This window comes from Octopus bimaculoides, chromosome 1, assembly GCF_046866305.1.
Source record: "Octopus bimaculoides isolate indiv1 chromosome 1, ASM4686630v1, whole genome shotgun sequence".
Taxonomy (NCBI): Eukaryota; Metazoa; Mollusca; class Cephalopoda; order Octopoda; family Octopodidae; genus Octopus; species Octopus bimaculoides.
This window is the reverse complement of record NC_142928.1, coordinates 105,990,716-106,010,988: the sequence shown is the minus strand read 5'-3', so window position 1 is coordinate 106,010,988 and position 20,273 is coordinate 105,990,716. Positions and strand designations below refer to the sequence as shown.

Here is a 20,273-nt window from a genome sequence, read left to right as displayed (position 1 = left end):
ATTACTACACCAAATTATGTTACTGTTGTACTTAGGGTTACATGGGCTTATCAGAATTAAATGCCTTGACTACAGACATGATAAAGCATTGGATTACATTGCTGAGTGCTCTTATTAGTTAAGAAAAAAAACATCCCAGCTTTGAGCCTAAGAGCAAATTCTTCTGAACTGTCTTGGCCCAGTGGATCCTAGTAATGAGTTGCATATAATGGTTTGTGTAAAATGGTTTATTCCTCATTAAATTAATTAGGCATGTAAGAGATGGATATAAACAGTAATATTACTTAAGATATAAAAGCACATTGCTATGATAAAAATGATAGTGTTGAACAAGATGCTTTACAGTATTAAATGACAGCCTTCCACATTTTGAGTTCAAAAGCTATTGGGATTGACTTTGCATTTTCATCCACATTGTGTCAATAAAATAAACGTGAACTAATATAAAACATTTTTATTATCCAAAGCTAAGATGATATAATGGTAGATTGTAGAGGGCTATACCAAATATTTTGCAGTGTTTGATTACATTTCGAGTTAAAAACCTTTAGTGTAAAGTTTACATTTTATCCCTCTCAGAATCAATAAAATAATTATTAGTTACATACTGGACTTGATTAAATCAACAACATCCACTGAGTCCTTACAAATTGTGGTGTTTTGCAAATGTGAGAAATCATTATCCATGTGATGTGATAGTAAAAAAAAAAAAAAAAAAAAGCATCTTAATTATTTCCCTTGTAGTCATTGGTACACTTAATCTATTATTATTATTATTTTTTTTTGTTATTACAGGGGCGGCTACTTTGTGAAACCAGATGTAATTGAGTTCTGGCAGGGGCAGACTAACAGACTACACGATAGATTACGATTTCGGCAAAAGTTGCCTAATGAAGTACTAGACCCAGAACTTAGCCATGAAGGTGAAGGCGATTGGATTATTGAAAGACTTTCACCATAAAAGAATGAAGAAAAGTTACATTATTATTTTCATTAAAAGAAAAAAATAAATTAGTCTAAAAGAAAAAATTAGTGTGGTTATATGTGATAAATTTATGAAATATTAATTTTAATCTTCTTATTTTATTGCTATTGAAATGAAATTAGATAATTGGTGTTGACTGAAGGCTCAGTGGTGTACATCTTGTTATTAGCTGTGTAATGTATCTTAAGTAAAGGTACTTAAGACATGAAGTGTTGCTCACAGCTGTAATGGGAGACAATGCTTTTCCAAGGAAAAGGAGCTCTCTACGGCTTAACTTGAAAGGTAAAACTTATAACTGAAACATTTGTTGTTACTTGTTGGTAATAATTATGGAAATAAAAAAATTTAGTTTTGTTTGTGGTGTGTTTCAATTCGTGATATGAGGTTTTGAAAGATTTTTAACTGCAAAGTTTATGAAGACTGAGACTTGAATTAAAAGAGAGGAGGAGGAGGCGGAAAAAAGGTGAACTAAAGAAAAGGATCATGATAGCATTGAAGCTGGACGTCAAACAACGATGATGATGAAATAATTTTCTTCATTCAAGCCCTTTTCTCATAGTTCTAGGTTGCCTTCATTCAAGCCCTTTTCTCGTAGTTCTAGGTTGCAACCACAATCCAGTGTGTTTGTGTACTTATAAAGGCAAGTGTGACGTGCTTTGTTCATTACATTTCCCTGGCCATTGCCTTCACAAGACAATATATGGAGCAGCTGCCATCACAGTTTATTGAATTCACTATTAAGGATGTCTGTGACTTCTTTCTATAAGCATCAATTTTGATTTGTCCAGCCAGTTTTGTAGTGAAAAAGAGAAACCTTATACCCTGTTTAGTTACATTGTAAGCAATAATAATTAAAATTATATAGTTTATGATTTTTATTTACTGTGATTCAACAGTTGAATATTAATTATTATTGTTAAGTAAACATGGAATAGATTTTCTCCTCCTCACTAATTAATGCTTGTAATACTGTTTTTACTATAAGCACAAAGTCTGAAATTTTGAGGGAGGGTACTAGCCAGTTTCACTGACCTCAGTGTTCAACTGGTACCTATTTTATCAACACCAAACGGATGAAAGGTAAAGATGACCTTGGTGTGATTTGAACCAGGACCATGAAGAGCCAGAAGTTTAATGCTTGTAATATTAAAATTATTAAAAGTTACATTTATAAGTTCAAGAATTCTGCAGCAAGTTAATTATAAATTAATAGTTAAAATTTTAACAAATCCTATAACACATTATAAACAACAATGTTAGATACACAAAGAGCAATAAGATTATTGCTCTTATTCTGTCTTAATATGTATAGTATTAAATTAATTTCTGCTGGATGTTACAATTTACTGAAGATTTGTTACATTTCTAGACAAGAAAATTATATTTCCCTCAGTTTATCTAACTGGAAACTGGGTTCCAAGCATATCCAAAACAGTACCTGTGATAAGTTAGTATCCTATTCATTATCATCAACATTTAACATCCGTTTTCTATGCTGGCTTGACAGGAACTGGTAAACTCACAGGCCACATCAGGTTCCATAGTCTGTTTTGGATTGGTTTCTAAGTCTGGATGCCCTTCTTAATGCAAACCATTTTATTGTGTACTAGGTGCTTTTTACATGACATCAGCACCCATACCAATACTTTTCCATGGTACCTAGGTTTTAGGATCTCAATTCTAATGTAGTGTATATTTGTCTCACATCCACTGAATAGTATATAAAGTTAGATGTTATATGAAATATAACACAGATAGTGCTGGTCCACTTTGCAGTAGGAAGGAAAATTACAGGAGGTCAATTATCAAGTAAGTACTTGCCAGAAGAGGAAATCTCAACATAATTCTATTGTCTGGAGATTATTATTGCAGAGGTGGAGACTATTCTAGATGCACAATTATTTGACTGCATAACATTGCAGCATTTCTTAATATTCATAATGGTAGGGATACTGGTGTATAATGCAACCCTTCCATGTGAGTTAAAAACACCATAACAATACAATAGTTTTGATTATCAGTAAAATGTTTCCTGACTCAAAGCATTAAAAATAAAACCCACAGAAAATATTTGTTTCTAATTTAGGCAAGGGGGTAACAATTTATGGGGAAGGAATTTGTTGATGACATCAAACCCAACACTTGGACTGGTAGTTTATTTTCTTGACCCTGGAGGGATGAAAAGCAAAGTTGCCCCAGGCAGGGTTTAAGCCAAGATTGTAAAGAGCTGGAAGAAAATCTGCCAAGTATTTTACTCATCACTAATGATTCTATCAATCAACCACCCTAAAACCCAAAGGAAATATTGGCACAAGCCCAGCAATTTTAGGGAAGGGGGGTAAGTTGATTACATCAACTCACTACTAAACTAGTACTTATTTTATTGACCCCAAAAGGATGGCAGGCAAAATCGATTTTGACAGAATTTGAACATAGAGCGTAAAGACATGAAATGCCACTAACCATTTTGCCTGACATGCTAATGATTTTGCCAGCTCACTGCCCTACCCAAAACAAAATAGTAGAAAATGGAATTTAATAAGGAGTTTGAAATAACAGAACAGTCAATGAAGTTATTTGCGATATATTTTAATAAATATCTTAATGAGAATTAACTTTTATATAATTTCAACACCACACACATCAGCTACAGTTAGTAGTTGAATTGTATACAAGACTTTAATGAATTTATACAAGTGATGAGAGAGACAAGAAAGTATTATTCAATAGTTTTTCATTGAAGTCATACCAGAAATAGTTATCAAGTAACAGTGAATATTTCTAAATTGTCTGAGTTGGTAACTTAAGATGAAAGAGAAAAGAGACATAAGGAGAATTTCTAACAATTAAAAAAAGCTCCAATATAAATGATAAAAAAAGTGATTGAATCTAGAATATCTCTGCCATTGATGCTGCTTTTGTCTTGCTGTGAAGCAGAATGTAATGGTATTGGCCTTAAAATTCCTTATTCATTTGTAATGTACAATAGTCCATTTACAAGTCAATAGTTTTTAAAAATTTAATAATACTTTCGCTAAATATCTGATAAGTTTTCCTCACAACCATGTCTTAATCCTTACAATGCTGAAATTAGGCAGGATTCGTTTGTTCTTTTAAGTTTTCTCTTCAATACTTTTATAATAGATTATCAATTACATACAAGACACAGACACCTACAAATATATTCTAAAGTACTGGTTTTCGTATATAGGCTGGTCCATTCTATTTAAATAGATTAATCATACTTCACTTAGGAAAAGTTTTGTATTTGCTGACTGAAGGAAACAATGTACTCTCATCTCTGTAAATCTATCTAATATATTTCCTGACCCTGTCTCTCACTAAAATATTTTGACTAGAGAACATTGGGTTCTTTTTTTCTAATCTTAGCACAAGACCCTTAATAAGTTGTAGCTCCTTAATTTATCAGACACCAAAGAAGTAATGAAGTTAGTTTCACTTCTGAATATTAATAATACCTGAATACATTTCATTAATTTTTCATAATCTCCCATGGAATCACTTCAGAACAGCAATTAGAATTAAAAATAAAAAAAAAAGAAAAGATATCAAGAAACAACTCAATTTTCAAATGTGGTTCACTATAAGTTCATTTTCCAATTTGTAAGATGGTTACCTTATTCTTTTAGCAAATTACTTTTGTATTCTATGATTAAGTAACGAATCAGAAGAGATAACAAAAGAATCTATTTTAACAAAGCAGTTTAAGATCTCATTTAAAATTTCCTTTTATATTTTATGAGAAAAAAAAAACATACTTATAAATAAATATTCCTAAATATTCAAAGTATGCAACTGGGAACTATTGTTTAGCAAATATCTGCTTGTAATAAATCAATAACTGACAATATTGATTTATCTTGATAGAAATCAGCTTTGGGGTCATCTAATTTTTGCTTTAAAAGTTCATTCAATAGGTTTCGAAGTTCTTTGAAGATGACAGCAGTCCGAGCTCGTGACTTAAATACAATCCATTTGTCAACGCTTACAGTTTGCTGAATATGTTGTACAACTACATTGTGACCAAAAAGCAATAAGGGGAATGGAGAGACCAATGTGCAGTCTCGAAGATATACCTGTGACTGCTTGGTTTTCTCTTGGTATAGCATATAGCCTTGTGCCTGTAATGTTCGATTGACTGAGCTAGGATGGATAAATGCATGGCCTTGAGGTGTCTCAGCACCACATATCCGACTCGTACCATCTGGATCTTTCTCTGAACAAACTTTTGCCACATTTGGATATAATCCAGCAAGAATGACTGCTTTAATAACAGCACATGATTTTGGATTTAAATGAACTCCATCAACAGAATTTGGATTTGTCAGTAGTTTCTCATCTTGTTGACTTAAGAATCCAATAGATTTGATAAGCTTTATAAGATCTGTCTTTACATTTTCAATTTCAATAAGAGATTTTCTTTTAAGATAGTTCTGCATGCAGAATGCATTTTCTGCTTGAAACCCAGCTTTGCGGGCAGTTTTCCATCGAGAATAAGCATTATAAATAGTGAGATGATCAGAGCAAGCTGTTGATAAATTCTGCTTAGCCATGTTAGCCTCCGACCTTTTTTCAAGTGGAACTACAAATGGAGATTTTCCACTTACTGCAGCAGCAATGACTGCTGCAGGTTCAAGACAACCAAACATTGCTCCAAAAATAAGCATTTTACCAATGGAAACGTGTACAGGAAGTGCTGCTAAATGATGTCCAAGTGGTGTTAACACTTCTCCTTCACAAGCCCCAACCTCTTCAAGAATCATCATTGCTCTAGAGACAGATTGTAGCTGAGGTGGATCGAGTGCAAGCTGGAGAAATTCTTCTGGTTTGCTTAGGTTACATTTCATGATATGTAAACAGAGTTCTTCAAGAGCAACTCGAAGAAGCTCAGGAACAGTAAACTCACGAAGTTTCATATAATTATCTTTGGTATAAAGTCGATAGCAAATGCCATTGCGTACTCGCCCAGCACGACCGGACCGTTGTTTAGCACTAGCTTTACTAACAAAAACTTCTTCTAGAGCATTCATTCGACTTGATTCAACGTATCGATTCTCTTTTACTTTACCAGCATCAATTACATACACTACATCTGGAATAGTAACGCCAGTTTCAGCAATGTTTGTAGACAGCACAATTTTTCGAATTCCCTTAGGTGGAGACAGAAATGCAGAGCTTTGGTCTTCAGATGACAAAACAGAATGTAGAGCAAGCACTTTAAATCGTCGGGGATTAGCAAATTTGCGATCACTTTGGAGCAATTCATAGAGCTCTTGTATATTCGCTAATCCTGGAAGAAATATCAGAATGGCACCATCAGTAATTTCCCCATGTTCGTCTATGTAATTAAGTAAATGAAGAATTAGATCCAAATTAATTTTGTAAGGTTTCATTCTCGTAACAGTTAGTCGGGTATGTTTGCTATATTTGTCTCTGTCAAGTCCACTTGTATCAATGATATCTTCCTTTGACCAATACAGATCTGTTTTCTGCTTAGTTCCTCCAGTGCCAGTGATTTCAACACTTGTTTTCTGCTCATCACGGAGCATTGCTGCTGGGATGCAATAAGGAGAATCTTCTTCCAAGACATAATTGTTCATTTCTATGATGTCTTCTAAATAGAAAATATCAACAGGGAATGTTCGGCCTGGAATTTTAATGATAGGACAATGGTTGAAGTAATCAGAGAGGCGGTTACAGTCAATAGTTGCACTCATTAATATAACTTTAATGTCATCACGTGACTCAAGAAGTCTTTTCAGAATAATCAAAAGAAAGTCTGATTGAACTGTTCTTTCATGTACTTCATCAACTAAGATGTGGGTGACATTTTTAAAACTAGGATCAGAATGTAACTGACGCAGCACAACACCTGTAGTACAATAAGTTAAACAAGTTGTAGGACAGCATTTAGACTCAAATCGAATTTTATAACCACAAAAGGAGTCTGGTGAACCAGGCAGGTCATCTCCTAGCTCTTGAGAAACCCTGTTTGCAAGACTCACAGCAGAGATTCGACGTGGTTGAGTACAAATGATATTACACGTTTCTCCGCACAAAATTCTATCTTTAAGTAGGAAATGGGGAATTTGTGTGCTTTTTCCACTACCAGTTTCTCCAGCAATCACAACAACTTTACTGCGATCAATTTGAGCAAGTATGTCTTCTTTATATGCAAATACAGGTAGTGATTGCCGTTGATTTAAATATTCATTATATTTCTTACTGTTTATCTTTTTCAAAAATTTGTCTTTAATTTCATTAACCCTAGGCTTCGAAACAATTTTTTTCTCCTTGGGTTTTTCTACAATTTCTTCAGGATCTTCCACATCTGCTAAGAACCAGTCATCACATACACTGTCATCACTGTTATGCTCATCTGAAGGTTTTTCAGCTTTAGATTTGGAGAGTGTTGGGGCTAACTTGAGTTCTTTCAGCAGTTTTGCAACAAGGGTATCTCTGGGTTTGTTATTAATTTCTTGTGCTCTCAGTTTACTAATTCTTTCTGCTTCCATCCATTCTAGCCATAAATCTCGATAAGGAGGTGGAAGTAACTGATAGATTGGTTGTCCTCTGCAAAGATTATAGAGTAACAGAGTAGAGCCAACATGTTCAGCTTCTTTTACAGAGGGGCAAAGGATGTCTGGTATAACAGTAAGTTGAGAACCATCTTTCTTGGAAATGGAAGATTTGCATTTGTAAAAGTTTTTCACATGGACTCTTTCATAATGGGCTAAGTCACTTTTAGGGAGGTTTTTCCGAGTCCAGTCATTAAGGAATTGTTTAGGTGATTTCCCAGTCCATTGTTGTTTTGTGTACTCAAAACTACGGCTAACTATATGTGATGCTCCTTTCTTTTTCTCAGGCAAAGGTTTTGGTGCATCACCAATTGCCATATTCTCTAACATATCAAGAGCAAGATCTTCATCACTAGCTTTCTTGGAGGATTTTGGCCTTGCTGTTACTGGTGTGCTTTTTGATACATCTGAGTTGCAGCTATCCTTAGACAAGGCTTTATTAGTTCCAGTACCTGAACTAGCATTTGATACGGTCAAACTCGGAGGCTGTACTTTGGAAGGTTTAGGTTCAGGTTTGGTTGGTGCTAAAAGAGAAATTCCAGCAAGTTTACGATCAAAGTCTGGATGGGTAGCTAATTCGTCCATATCTAGCCGCATTTGCCGGATCTTTTTTGAGTATTCTCTATGCTTTTCTTTGTTTCCAGATTTTTTCGCTTGTTCAGCGAGTACTATTGTAGAATCTAAAGAAGAACTTAAAGTTTTGTATTTTATATTTGGATCTATCGGTGCAGCGTTTTCTTCTAAATCACTGTCAGATTCTTCTTCAGCATATTGCATAATCCAGTTTTTCACCCAGTCTTTTTTTCCGCCTTCTCCCTCGGGCAAACGGCTGTCCTTATTCTCACTTGTTTTTTGGACAGGTTTTTCAACTACTTGATAACCAGAAGAAATTTGCGATTTATCTACCTGCTCTTCTTTAAATCCTGGTCGCCTTTTTATTTCTTCTCTTTTTAACGCTTCGGAAAATTCTGAAGGAAGATCGTCATTTGCAATATTGAGACAGAGCCAGTCCAGAGAATCAACAAGATCACCGCCATATATCAGTGTGCTCCTCATAGCAGACTCTATCTGGTTGTGTTTGAAACCGGCACGCGCCAAACAAGTATATACATCCGTCAATCTTTTTGTTGTCATTCTTTCACTGACGTCTTTTACAAGTATTTTACTTTTTTTCCAATCAAGTATCATCGTAATCAATTTTTTTTCCATATTGGTATTTAGTATAATCTTTGGCGTTGAATCATCAGAATTATCAATATTGTCAGATTTAGTAAATTTATAACTTTTCGTTACCTTTTCTTGATCCTTCTGCTTTTTCTTCCCCATCTTTAAAATTTGGATCAATTTATCAACACGCAACTTACAGATTAACCTGAAGTGAGTAGTTTACTTTTTGTGCAATTATGAAGATACAGTAATCTCCCTTTAAAAAAAAAAAGCTCACCGTTTTCTATAGTTTTGAAATACAATTAACTATAAAGTCAATGCTAAATGCTTTAAAGAAGAAATCATTTTTAATTAATAAGTTCGTCGCAAAATACTTTATTTTTATGGCACCAATAACATTTTTTTGCTATAAATTTTAATAGCAATATTTCATTGAAAATTACTTTTCGTTTTCCGTCCATCTACAGCGTTATTTTATATCAACATTGAAACTTCGTGAAATTACGTTCATTCACGTAAAATCTCGTCAGTCTTTCCTTTTCCGGTTGCCCCGTGTGCAAGGTAATGTCGGTAAAAATTTCTCTTATAACGAAATCATTGTGAATCGTCTATTTACTGCAAATTATTAATTGTGTTTTGCAATTTTGTTATTAAATGAAGTGTTTATGTTTTATTAATGTTCATATTTTTAAAATTATAATTCATTTAAAGTTGAATTATTTTTAGAATTACGATTCTGTCGTGTGCATTTATGTTGTCAATCATCACATATGCATTATATTTTAACATTTCTCTTTTATTACAATTCCACGAAGTCTTACAAAAGAAAGCAAATTTGTCCTCTCTATTGGTAAATAGTCATAATTTTAAAAGTTCATATTTTCTATATATAATCTCTAATGGAGGCTGAATCACATGTGTAGTGAAGTTGAATGTCTTCTATCTTAAAGCAGTATTTACGTCTTACGATATGCACAACTTTGGAATTCACCTCTTCATAATATATGAACGTATTTTTGATATTTCCAATTGACATTAGCCGAAGCAAACCATTTTCCTATCACATGGTTAGTTATTAAGACGTGTATTTCCAGCTCGGTTATCGCTACTGTGTCTTATAAATATATTGGGACTCTTTAGAAATATGTAATTACTGGCTTCTAATATTGGTAATTTTTCAGATTAACACCCGCACGATTTTCACTAGGGTGTTACGGGTTTAGGGTTAGGTAATCGTGCGGGTGTTGATCTGAAAAATTACCCTAATTTTTTATATTAGTGATTTAGGAAGACTTGACTAGTTTATACTGAGCGAAATTAAATATTCAATCCCCAAATTCATAGATATGCACTTAAAAAACGAGAAATTCAACTCTATTTCAAAACTGCGAACCTATATATTTTTCCATTTAAATTAAATTACGAAACAAACAATATGGCTTCGAAAAATATAAAACAACTTGGCAATACTTGATTAGGCCACCACTTTCGTTGTTGATTGAGTTAAAACATAGGCAGAGGTAAAGGAAACCATCGGTTTTCGGCGTAACAAAAACTCTAACCCTAACCACCGAGTGTACGTATTCTTTACCTTCGCCACATGTTAGTGACCGCCGCATGTGTGGTTGTTTAACGAAACTGGCATTAATTGAAATAAAGTAATGGCTAAACTTCATCTATTTACTGCAAATTATAGATAGATGTATGCCTATATATATACGTACACACACACACACACAAATACATTTACGTTTATATATGTGTGTATATATGCATATGTACAGCTATGTATATATGTGTCATTGAAGCCATTCATACATACATACCTCTCTCTCTTATTCTCTGTCCTCATTTACACATTCACTCACTACAAAAAGTGAATAAAAATTTAAATTTCAGCTGTCTCTCTCTCTTCACGCATACTAACAATGAACTTCACATCCACACCGCCTTTCTGTCTCGCACACCCCATCAAACATACACACACACACGTCTCTTTCGCTTTTACGCCGACTTCAAAAGATCCCCGTTCCCCCCAACCCCATATGTAAAAAAATATAAAAAATTTTACGGAAACCGACGATCTTCTTCAGAAATGTAAATAAACACACGTGGTTTATTACTAATACTCTAAGATAGCCTTCCTACTTGCTATTTCTAGATATAACTACAGTTTGTATAATTTTCTAATAATTCTCGGGGCTAATGCAGTTTCGCACCTCTTCTTGAAAAATGCAAAATTTTTCAGATTCGTGATGTTGGAGATTACAAACATGCACCTCTCCTCAGTTTTAACATCCACTTTTTCATACTTGGGTGGTCAATCAATTTGCTGGAGCAGATTTTCTATGGCCAAATATCCTTTTTTAAAAACTTGCACCTGTTTCTATGCAAGCTATTTCTCCGTGACTGGACAGGTTTCCATAGAAGATAGGAAGCAATCAACACCACTTGTATGATGGTGGCACTCATACCAGTTGTGTAATGTGAAGAGGAGAAACATATTTAGCCAAATACATTCAGAAGGCTTTGGTTGGCTTATAGCTACAGCAGAAAGCACCAAGGTTGCATGTAGTAGGACTGAACCTGAAACCACATAGTTGGGAAGTGCACTTCTTAATTACACAGCCACGCCTGTACCTCTGAACAAGGCAAAAGAATTCAAGCATGATAGAGATGCCTGCAAACTTAGGGCAAAAAACATTTTTTGCAGGCCATCTCTCTTAAAATATTAACCACGGGATGACAAGTGAAAGTGATTCCTAATCTCAAGGATTGCTAGTAAAGTTTCTGTTTGCAATAAATATTTGATTTCTCTTTTTTTATTAAAATAAACTCTTAAATATATATTTATATATATATATATATTTTTTTTTTGCAGCACAACAATGAAGAAGTTTATGAAAGCCAACAAGGTGGTGTTGATCCTGAACGGTAGATTTGCTGGCAGGAAAGCCATCATTGTTAAGGTATTGTATACCTGTTCTGTTGATTAATTTATTATTCCTTAAGTTGCCATTTAGTCATGTATCAACCTTCATTGATCAAACTTTTAAAAGACTCCTGTCCTGACCAACCTATGTGCAGAGAATCCAGACCACATTATCTGATATGTTCTTTACTAAAACTGTAGGTTATTTGAGAGGAATAGTGGGAGTTGGGCTGTTATTTGTATTAGGTTGAGTGATTACAGTCACCTTAATGTTCTGTAATGTGTATACCTGGATGTTAATTTAGAGGTAAAAACCATTTAGTAGTAACTATAACAATGGATGTGTAGTTTTCATTGGGACTGTTTGATTTCTAGGAGAATATAGAATTTGGTAACAATACCTGATTTGTTACCATCCTTTCTGGAAGCAAGTGGACTGGTATAAGCATATTATGGAAGGTTCTTCATTGCTCCTGTATTAACCAATGAGTTTTGGCTGTGTTTAAGCAAGTATTAGATTGTTGGTATTTATTGAAATTAGTGACATTGAAATCCCTGTTCTCGTATGTTTTTTGTTATTTCCAAGTGTAAAATATATAAAATATTGTGATCTGTTGAATTTTCAAGCTTTTGCAGAATTAGATACTAAATTGGGATTGAACAAAAGTTTCTTTTGTCATTATGGTATGGCACTCAATTCTGGAATTTGGGTAGATTTCAGTATCAAAGTTTCAAGCTCTGTTATCTATTATTATATGCCTGTTCTCTTCTTGAGTGAAGAAGAAGAATAATAGTAATAAAGTATTGACTCTCTTGCAATAAATAGTTGAGCTGCTGCATCAACAATCTTCTTGGTTCAGGACTGTTTGTTTTCAGCTCTGTAAGAAGGCTTTTACTGGAAGCAAGAAGTTTTCCAATGTGTTAGACTTTGGAGATCATTGTCATTTGTCCAATTTCTAATTTTGAATGCTTTTTGTATTGGGAGACTAGTAAGATTTTGGCTTTTGAAAATTTTTCATTTCTAATATTAAAAATTTCTAAAGTAGAAAAGAATCAACCACAAAAGGGATCTTTGTATATTCTGAACTGAAACCAGTGACATTTATAAACTGGAGTAGATATGAGTTACTAAGACATCCATTTTATGTTTAATTCTTTAGTGTTTAAACTGACTATATCTGACCAAAATGTTCTACCCATTTTATGCTCAAGCTGGTCAGACCTGGCTTCTAACCAACCCTACAATGTCATTCTAAAAATTGACAACTACCTTATCAAAATCTCAAAGCTGCAAGATACTGCATGATTTATTCAAAACAATGTGAATAAATAAGCTTTACTTTTGACAGAATGTGAATGCTAAAAGGTTAACCTGAAGTGCTTTTATTTATTTATTTCAGAATTATGATGAAGGTACTCAAGACAAAGGATATTCCCATGCTTTAGTAGCAGGAATTGACCGACATCCCCGCAAAGTGACAAAACGCATGAGCAAAAAGAAGCTGAAGCAGAGATCTAAGATTAAGACATTCATCAAAGTTTGCAATTATAACCATCTTATGCCTACTAGGTAAGTTGTAGAATTAAAATTTATCTACAGCAGAAATATGCAAGCTGCACTCTGTGCCCAGTTTCTGATAGCTGGATTCAATTTTTATGCTTGCTATAAAAATTTCTACAACTTGTATTTTTTGCAAAGCTACTTTGTAATAGCTTGTTTGTAGAGACATTTGAGAAAATATTTTTGTCTGCAGCTCAAGTGACTTTGGTATGCCACTTTAACTCTTTAAGCTCTGTAACTAATAAATAATCTAGTAATTTGCACAATTCTCTATTGTTAAAATTTTGTATACTCATTGAAAATTGGCTTATAACTCATTTTCTATGTTGATGTTTAAATAATTTAATATTTTGTTGAATTTACCTGTAATTAGATTCGTTTTTGAGACAAAGTTATGAAACATTTGGTTAAGAACCTTTTGTTGAATTGAGTTTCAAAAATCGCAATATGTTAAGTAAAGTTTTATTAAACCAGTCTAAATTCATAAGTTTTAGATTAGTAAAATATCCGGTGCAATGTGGCCATTAGATATGTTTGACTCCTTAACACCACTAATAAAGCTAATAGTATTTCCATGACAATTTAACAAGGCACTGGTTCACTCAAACATCTAAAATGAATTAAGTGGATGGGATAGTATAAGAGTTGGTAAAATATCATTCAGGGTTAAGTGATTGTGAAAGGGAATAAATATACACACTAGAATTGTTTGAATATTAATCATGTCTTAATGCCCTTTTACAGTTAATGAAACTGCATTCTATGCTTGGTTTCTTAAATGGATTTAATATTTTACTTGCTGCAGAACCACTTGTGGGACCTAAAAATGATTTTAAGTGAAGACCACCTTTGATATAGAATTGCAATAAGTTATAAATCACAAAAACTGCAATTGGTTTACTGTTTTAAGACACTTTTTATGCAGTGCTGCACTCTGTTTCCAGTTTCTGATAGCTGGATTTAATTTTTGTGCTTGCTATAAAAATTTCTACCAAAAACTTGGAACTTTTGCTAACACTGGTTTGTTAGTAATAGCGTTTTTACAGAAACGTCTCTATGGAAAAATTTACTTGCAGTTCAAGTAACTTGTGAGTGTGTGCCTCTTAGATTTATTTTATATCATGCATGTGTGAACAAAATATTCTTGGTTACAAGCTTCCAAGACACTTATTGTTGGTTTATTGCACATCTGGTGGCAATATTGGAAGGAAATCTCAGTCCAGGTGAAGGCGGTGGGCTGGCAGAATTGTTAGCATACCAGGCAAAATGCTTAGCAACATTTTGTCTCTTTATGTTCTGAGTTCAAATTCCACCATGGTTAGAATTACTGACTTTGTACAAAAGTTTGAAACTAATCTTGAAAGCGAATGTCAGTCCAGGTGGGAAAAGGTGAAAAAGTATTTTTCATTTGATACACTAATTTATAGGTAATTTCTTAGCAATGTGTATATCTTCTTGCTATAAACACACAAACAAGGAGCTTCCATTTTAGCCTAATAAATATCATGCAGGGGGTTGAACTTGCAGACCACATGACTTTTTTCCCCATGTGATTGATTAATTCCTTTGCATTATAAGAGATACAATATCAATTTTTAAACCTTCTTGATGTTTAATTTTTTTATATAGTATACAGAAATAAATGTTCTTTACAATAGGACAGTAAAAAAATTATATAAATAGTGATATAAATTAAAAGAACTGTATAAAATATGAATAGGTATTATAAATGCACAGCTTCACTTGTTGAGAAAACATACCATTGAACAGAGAATGCAAGGCAAACTTTAAAAATTATTCAAAACAAGTGATATGGATTTTTTGAAGCAGGGTCAAATTTCTGGATATTTATGAAAAGTAATTATTTTTAACGTTTCGGCTGATATACCCTCCAGCCTTCTTCGGGTGTCTTGGGGAAATTTTGAACCTGGGTTCTCATTCCTAAGGTATTTTTCGATGTTATTATTATTGTTAGTAGTTTGCATTCAATTTAGTTTCTTTTTTTTTTTTTTCCCTTTATCTCATTTTACTAAAACTTATATTGTATTCTCAAGTAACAAATTATTTTTACAGCATTAACTTTGTATCTATTGGGGGTGGGTTTTAGAAATTGTAATAAAATTGAGAGATTGATAGTTTTTATTCTTTGATATGTTGTTGCGAATCACACATCTTAAGCTCTTTTTATAACTAATGCAAATTGCATTTTACCCAGTTTCTAATTGCTTAAGTTTTTTTGTTTGCTCTGAACAAAAAATAGTGTTTGCATTTCAGATTTTTGGATTTATGACGTTTATATGTACCAGCTGTTCTACGTGTGTAATTATGCAAATTCATTTAAGAAGGGATTGACAGTTACTAATAGCGAATTTGTGGAAGAATCTCCATTAGTGGCTTCATAGATAAGGAATAGTGTCACATGTATCAAAGATAAAAATCTGTTCCAAAATGCTCTTTTTCTTTCTTGCTCTTAAGTTCTTAACCCTTTCGTTACCATATTTCTAACCAAAATACACCCCTTATGTGTTTCAATTAATTTCTAACATAATCATAAATTTAGTCTGGTTTCATTAAACAACTTTTTTATTTATCAACATATTAATGTGATTTTTAGAAGATAATTTAACGAAAGGTTCTCAACCAATTCTATACCAAAATTTTTGTCACAAAGTGACTCTAATTACAGGTAAATTCAACAAAATATAAAATTATTAAAATTTTTGTTCAAACATCGCTATAGAAAATGGGTTATTAACTAATATTCAATTGGGTATACAACAAAATATTATTATAGAAGAGTTGTACACATTACTGGATTCATTACTGTCTCTTTTGCCAGTATAAAATTAAAACCCAGTATTTGATTCACAAATCTTCCAAACTTTGATCCCACATTTTGTGGGCTTTCCTGGCATATACTGTCAAAAACGCACTCTGCCTTTATAGCCCGCCATATCCTCATCTATAAACTGTTTTATATGTGTTTTGAACACAGTCAATGAGGGGTTTTATTTTAAATAAGGGATCAAAGTCTGGTTATCCACGTACTGGTGTACTGCTCGTGTCTCTTACATGTAGATATTGAGTCAATTTTAAAAACCGTATCCTCGTCATTATACTTGAGACATATTCGTCTCCAAAGGTTTCATCACTACTCCAGTAATTTGTTATTCTAGGTAACTTTCTAATGCCCATAATATTTATGGCAAAATATGCTTTAATTTCATTCCAAGTTTGTGGGAAACCACAAACTATCCTTTTTTACGGTTTGTTTCCACCGTAATCAATTCAAATAGGTACATCGGAAAAAGCAAAAAGAAATAGTCTAAAGCTTTACTCTCCTGGGTAAGACTGTGACTTGGTCCAGTTTCTTCAGAAAAATCACTGAAAGGAGTTTTAAAATTTTCACTCCATTCAGGTACTAATTCATTCTCTTTATTGCCATCATTGGAGCTCTCGGATTCACTGCTTTCATTTTCGGAAAATTAAACAGATTCATTATCAAATACCACGTGCTTTTTTTTTTCGGTTACAGAGTTAGATTTATCAAGGTCTTCAGTGGAAAATCCTTCGAATTCTGACTCGCTGCAACGAGATTTGCTCGGATATTCTCATTTAAATATGAATAGGTGATTATGGGCGGTTTGGTCACATCAACCAAAATTTTTTTTCGGGCGGTTTGGTAACGAAAGGGTTAAGCATCTATTAATTTGGTTATCTTAGGAATTATACATTAATCTTGTAAAAAGGGGGCTTCATTTGAAACTATTGGATGAATGCCATCAAAATAGGAAACTGCTTCCTTTTTGCTACTTGTGCTAAGTGATTTGTAGAATCCACCACATTGAGAAATAGAAATTAATATGAAAAGAGGTTTTGAATAAATCTGTTTTGGTTGAGTTATAAAAATTATAACTTGAAATGTTGTAGGTATTCTGTGGACGTCACCTTGGACAAATCTCACGTAAACAAAGATGCTTTCAGAGATCCTGCTTTGAAACGCAGAGCTAAACGAGAAGTGAAAGCTAAATTAGAAGAGAGGTAAATTGATTTTCTTGTTTTTATGAAAACTTGTTTTGTGTTGGAGCTGTTGATGGGCTAAAGTCCACAAAAAGCAACTGCATTGTTTAGCTTCATTCTTTTCTAATAGCAAGATGTAATAAAATGGATTTTGCTTGCTTGCAAGTCAGTGAAAACATCTAATTATATGAAAGAACAAATTCCATTGCAATACATAATTCTTATTTTGTAGCCTTACATATTTCATTGTTTGTTACAGACAGATTAGATTGTCAACCATTTCAATGCAGATATTGTATAGTTGATGATTTATGTCATTTGGTATAACTTATACTAAACATTCTGTGTCTGATAAAAATTTTTTTCTTATTTCAGGTACAAGACTGGTAGAAACAGATGGTTTTTCCAAAAACTAAGATTCTAAAATATTTTCTCCAGTAAATAAATATTATAACATTTAATTTTAGCTTATTGTTTTTATTGTGAGGCAGACTGCCATTTTAACGTCAATGTTGTGCCCTGCTAGAAAGGCATTCAGCTGTAAAAACAGAAAAGTAGCATGAACATGGACCATGTCACATCCAGTTTTTCATGCTAATATGGACATCCAAGTTCTTGGGCAAGATTATAAGTATCCCAATACTATTAAGTTTGGCTTTCATACAAAAGATACATTACTTGAACTTTTTTGATAGAAATTTGCTCAAACTGTTTCCAAATCCCAAGTTATTTATATTCTAAAGACTAACTAAATAATGACAGTTACTTTAAATTCTTCATTTTCAAAATGAATTGAAGTGGGGAGTGAATTGACTGTTTAGATTTAGAATCTAAAGTGTTTTATTGTGTTGTTTAGGAGATTCCAAGTAATCTGTTATTGTAGCAAACCCATCAAATTACTACAAATCCAAAATATACTGGCAACAAATATTTTATCAGATTCATAGGTATTGGCCGGGGAATTTTCACATTGCTAGATGAAAAATTACTTTTATTATTTTGGTATGACTAGAAGTGTTTGGTACTGTTAAAAGTGGTAGAAATGTTAACACGTTTTGTTGTGAAAAAGTCTATCATACGAACAAGATTACCATTAAATGACATTTCTTTCTGTAAAAAATATGGCTGCCATAATGTTTTCTCACCTAAAGGTCTTTATATATATTTTCATTTGTCTAAGTTGGCTTCACTGGTCTTCCTTCATGCAAGTTAGTGTTATAGAAATTGATCTATTTATTTCTCCCCAGCCACTGCAGATTTCACCAATTTAAAGTAGGGCTGGTGCATAATTACATAATTAACTTATGAAATACATGCAATACATTTTAGTGTTTGTCATAACAGCCATTTTGTTTGATCAAGAATCTCTTTTGTATAAGTTAAACCATTAATATGAAAATCACAAATAAATTTTAACATTTATTCCTGCCATTTTTATTTTTAGTAATATTTTTCAAATTACTAAGTTGTAGATGAAGATTTTGGCTGTTAATATTCCTAGATATCCCTAAAATGTAAGAGGTTCATATTACAAGTGAACAATTTTAGAGAATGAATATTTGACTTCAAAAATAAATTTTTATTAGATAAAGAGGAAGACAATTGTTTTGGCAATGATTTATCATATAGAATGTCTTAGTTTATTGATGAGAATATAAAGCATGCAGTGTTTTATTGTGTTGTTTAGAAGATTCCAAGTAATCTGTTATTGTAAGAAACCCATCATAAATTACTGCAAATCCAAAATATACTGGCAACAAATAGCTTATCAGATTCATCCATTTAGGCATTGGCAGGGGAATTTCCACATTGCTAGATCAAAAAGAAAAAATGATTAAAGCTTTTTATTCAAAGAAATTCTTATAAGTGGAGATTTTTTTTAAAAATTGCATTTTCTAATACTGGATATGTTTCTATTAACCTATATATATATTAATTATACAGAGCTGTAGGAGGTAGACAAGCAATTATTATTATAATTCACTGCTGTGTGGAGCAACATTAAATGATTTCATTAGTTTTTATTACTTTGGTATGACTAGAAGTGTTACATACTGTTAGCTTTATAGCAGGCATTTACATAGCAAACCTTAGCAATGAAGATAGTTTTTTAATTTCCTATTGATCCTGAATAAGAAGAAACAATAGTTACGGTACTGGATGATTGACAATGTGGTCATGAGTACTACAACCAGTGTTTGTGTCTCTGAATATGTTCATTTTCTATGCTGGTGCAAAACTTGAGGCTATATTCTACAGCCTGATGTCTTTCTATTGCCCTCACTGGATTTTTAAGTAAGGTATTTTTTACACCACTGGCCTCCATTGACAAATGATGTATGTGATATTTACACAAGAGAAATGAATGTCAAATGTTGCATATTGTCAATGGAAACAAATATGCATGTGTGTGTGACATACATATATATATATATATATATATATACACACACACACACTCACAAAGAGGAGGGTGGGCTGAAAAGTTCATAAGCTGTCTATGAAGGAGTGAAGCTAGGGCTATGAAACCTTGCATGCATTAATTCCAACTCTTCTTTTCAGGTAAACTAACATGTGACTGTTCAAAGAAGGTTTCAAAAGTAACTAGTAGTGACTCTTGAAAATTAACAAAATTTGGCAGTGGTGTTATCAAATACCTGCAGGAAAAGGGTTCTGCTCCCAAGGACATTCATGCTGATATATGCTTGCTACATTAGGGGATGACACTCCCACTTTATCAATAGTGGAAAAGTTGGCAGCTGAATTTTGGATGGGAAGAGAGAGTCTTGAAAATGACCCAAGGTGGTCTGAATGTCCTGCAACTGCCATCACGGAGGAAAACATTGATCATGATCACATAGTGATGGATGACAGGTGATTGACTATAAGTCAAATTGCCAATGTTATTAACATGTCCTGTGAGAATGTTGTGCACAATGAGCTTGGCATGATGATTTCTGCCCTGGTTGTTATGTCTTCTGCCACTTGATCAAAACTGCCAGACTGATC

The 20,273-nt window shown here is 33.1% G+C and overlaps 4 protein-coding genes across 6 annotated transcripts in view; 2 read left to right on the top strand and 2 right to left on the bottom strand.

Moving 5' to 3' along the window:
* The window catches only part of LOC106871081 (pyridoxine-5'-phosphate oxidase), a 30,186-nt gene extending 28,845 nt beyond the window's left edge, over positions 1-1,341 (top strand). For all 3 annotated transcript variants that reach the window (XM_014917358.3, XM_052968883.2, XM_014917355.3), the window contains one exon: positions 796-1,341. In XM_014917358.3, coding sequence (XP_014772844.1) covers positions 796-961 — 166 coding nt within the window. In that variant the 3' untranslated portion in view covers positions 962-1,341. The remainder of the gene's footprint in view (positions 1-795) is intronic.
* Positions 1,342-3,553: 2,212 nt separating this feature from the next.
* On the bottom strand, positions 3,554-8,987 carry LOC106871083 (ATP-dependent RNA helicase DHX29). The gene has a single exon (XM_014917368.3). It carries the CDS (start codon positions 8,908-8,910, stop codon positions 4,816-4,818), a length of 4,095 nt encoding a protein of 1,364 aa, XP_014772854.1. The 5' UTR covers positions 8,911-8,987; the 3' UTR covers positions 3,554-4,815.
* A 225-nt stretch (positions 8,988-9,212) lies between these two features.
* Positions 9,213-17,725, top strand: LOC106871084 (large ribosomal subunit protein eL27). The gene is made up of 5 exons (XM_014917369.3): positions 9,213-9,312; positions 11,633-11,720; positions 13,084-13,253; positions 17,175-17,285; positions 17,640-17,725. The coding sequence occupies exons 2-5, from the start codon at positions 11,640-11,642 to the stop codon at positions 17,686-17,688; spliced, it is 411 nt and encodes a 136-aa protein (XP_014772855.1). The 5' UTR covers positions 9,213-9,312; positions 11,633-11,639; the 3' UTR covers positions 17,689-17,725.
* Positions 17,726-18,822: 1,097 nt separating this feature from the next.
* The window catches only part of LOC106871076 (uncharacterized), a 93,507-nt gene continuing 92,056 nt past the window's right edge, over positions 18,823-20,273 (bottom strand). Inside the window, exon 18 of the mRNA XM_089355307.1 lies at positions 18,823-19,076. Coding sequence (XP_089211433.1) covers positions 18,905-19,076 — 172 coding nt within the window. The 3' untranslated portion in view covers positions 18,823-18,904. The remainder of the gene's footprint in view (positions 19,077-20,273) is intronic.

Bases quoted from the DNA above. Each gene is read 5' to 3' on its own strand.
- LOC106871083 (XM_014917368.3), bottom strand. From the start codon at position 8,910: ATGGGGAAGAAAAAGCAGAAGGATCAAGAAAAGGTAACGAAAAGTTAT.
- LOC106871084 (XM_014917369.3), top strand. From the start codon at position 11,640: ATGAAGAAGTTTATGAAAGCCAACAAGGTGGTGTTGATCCTGAACGGT. The intron at 11,721-13,083 runs GTATTGTATACC...TATTTATTTCAG, and splicing joins GGAAAGCCATCATTGTTAAG to AATTATGATGAAGGTACTCA. The intron at 13,254-17,174 runs GTAAGTTGTAGA...GAAATGTTGTAG, and splicing joins AACCATCTTATGCCTACTAG to GTATTCTGTGGACGTCACCT.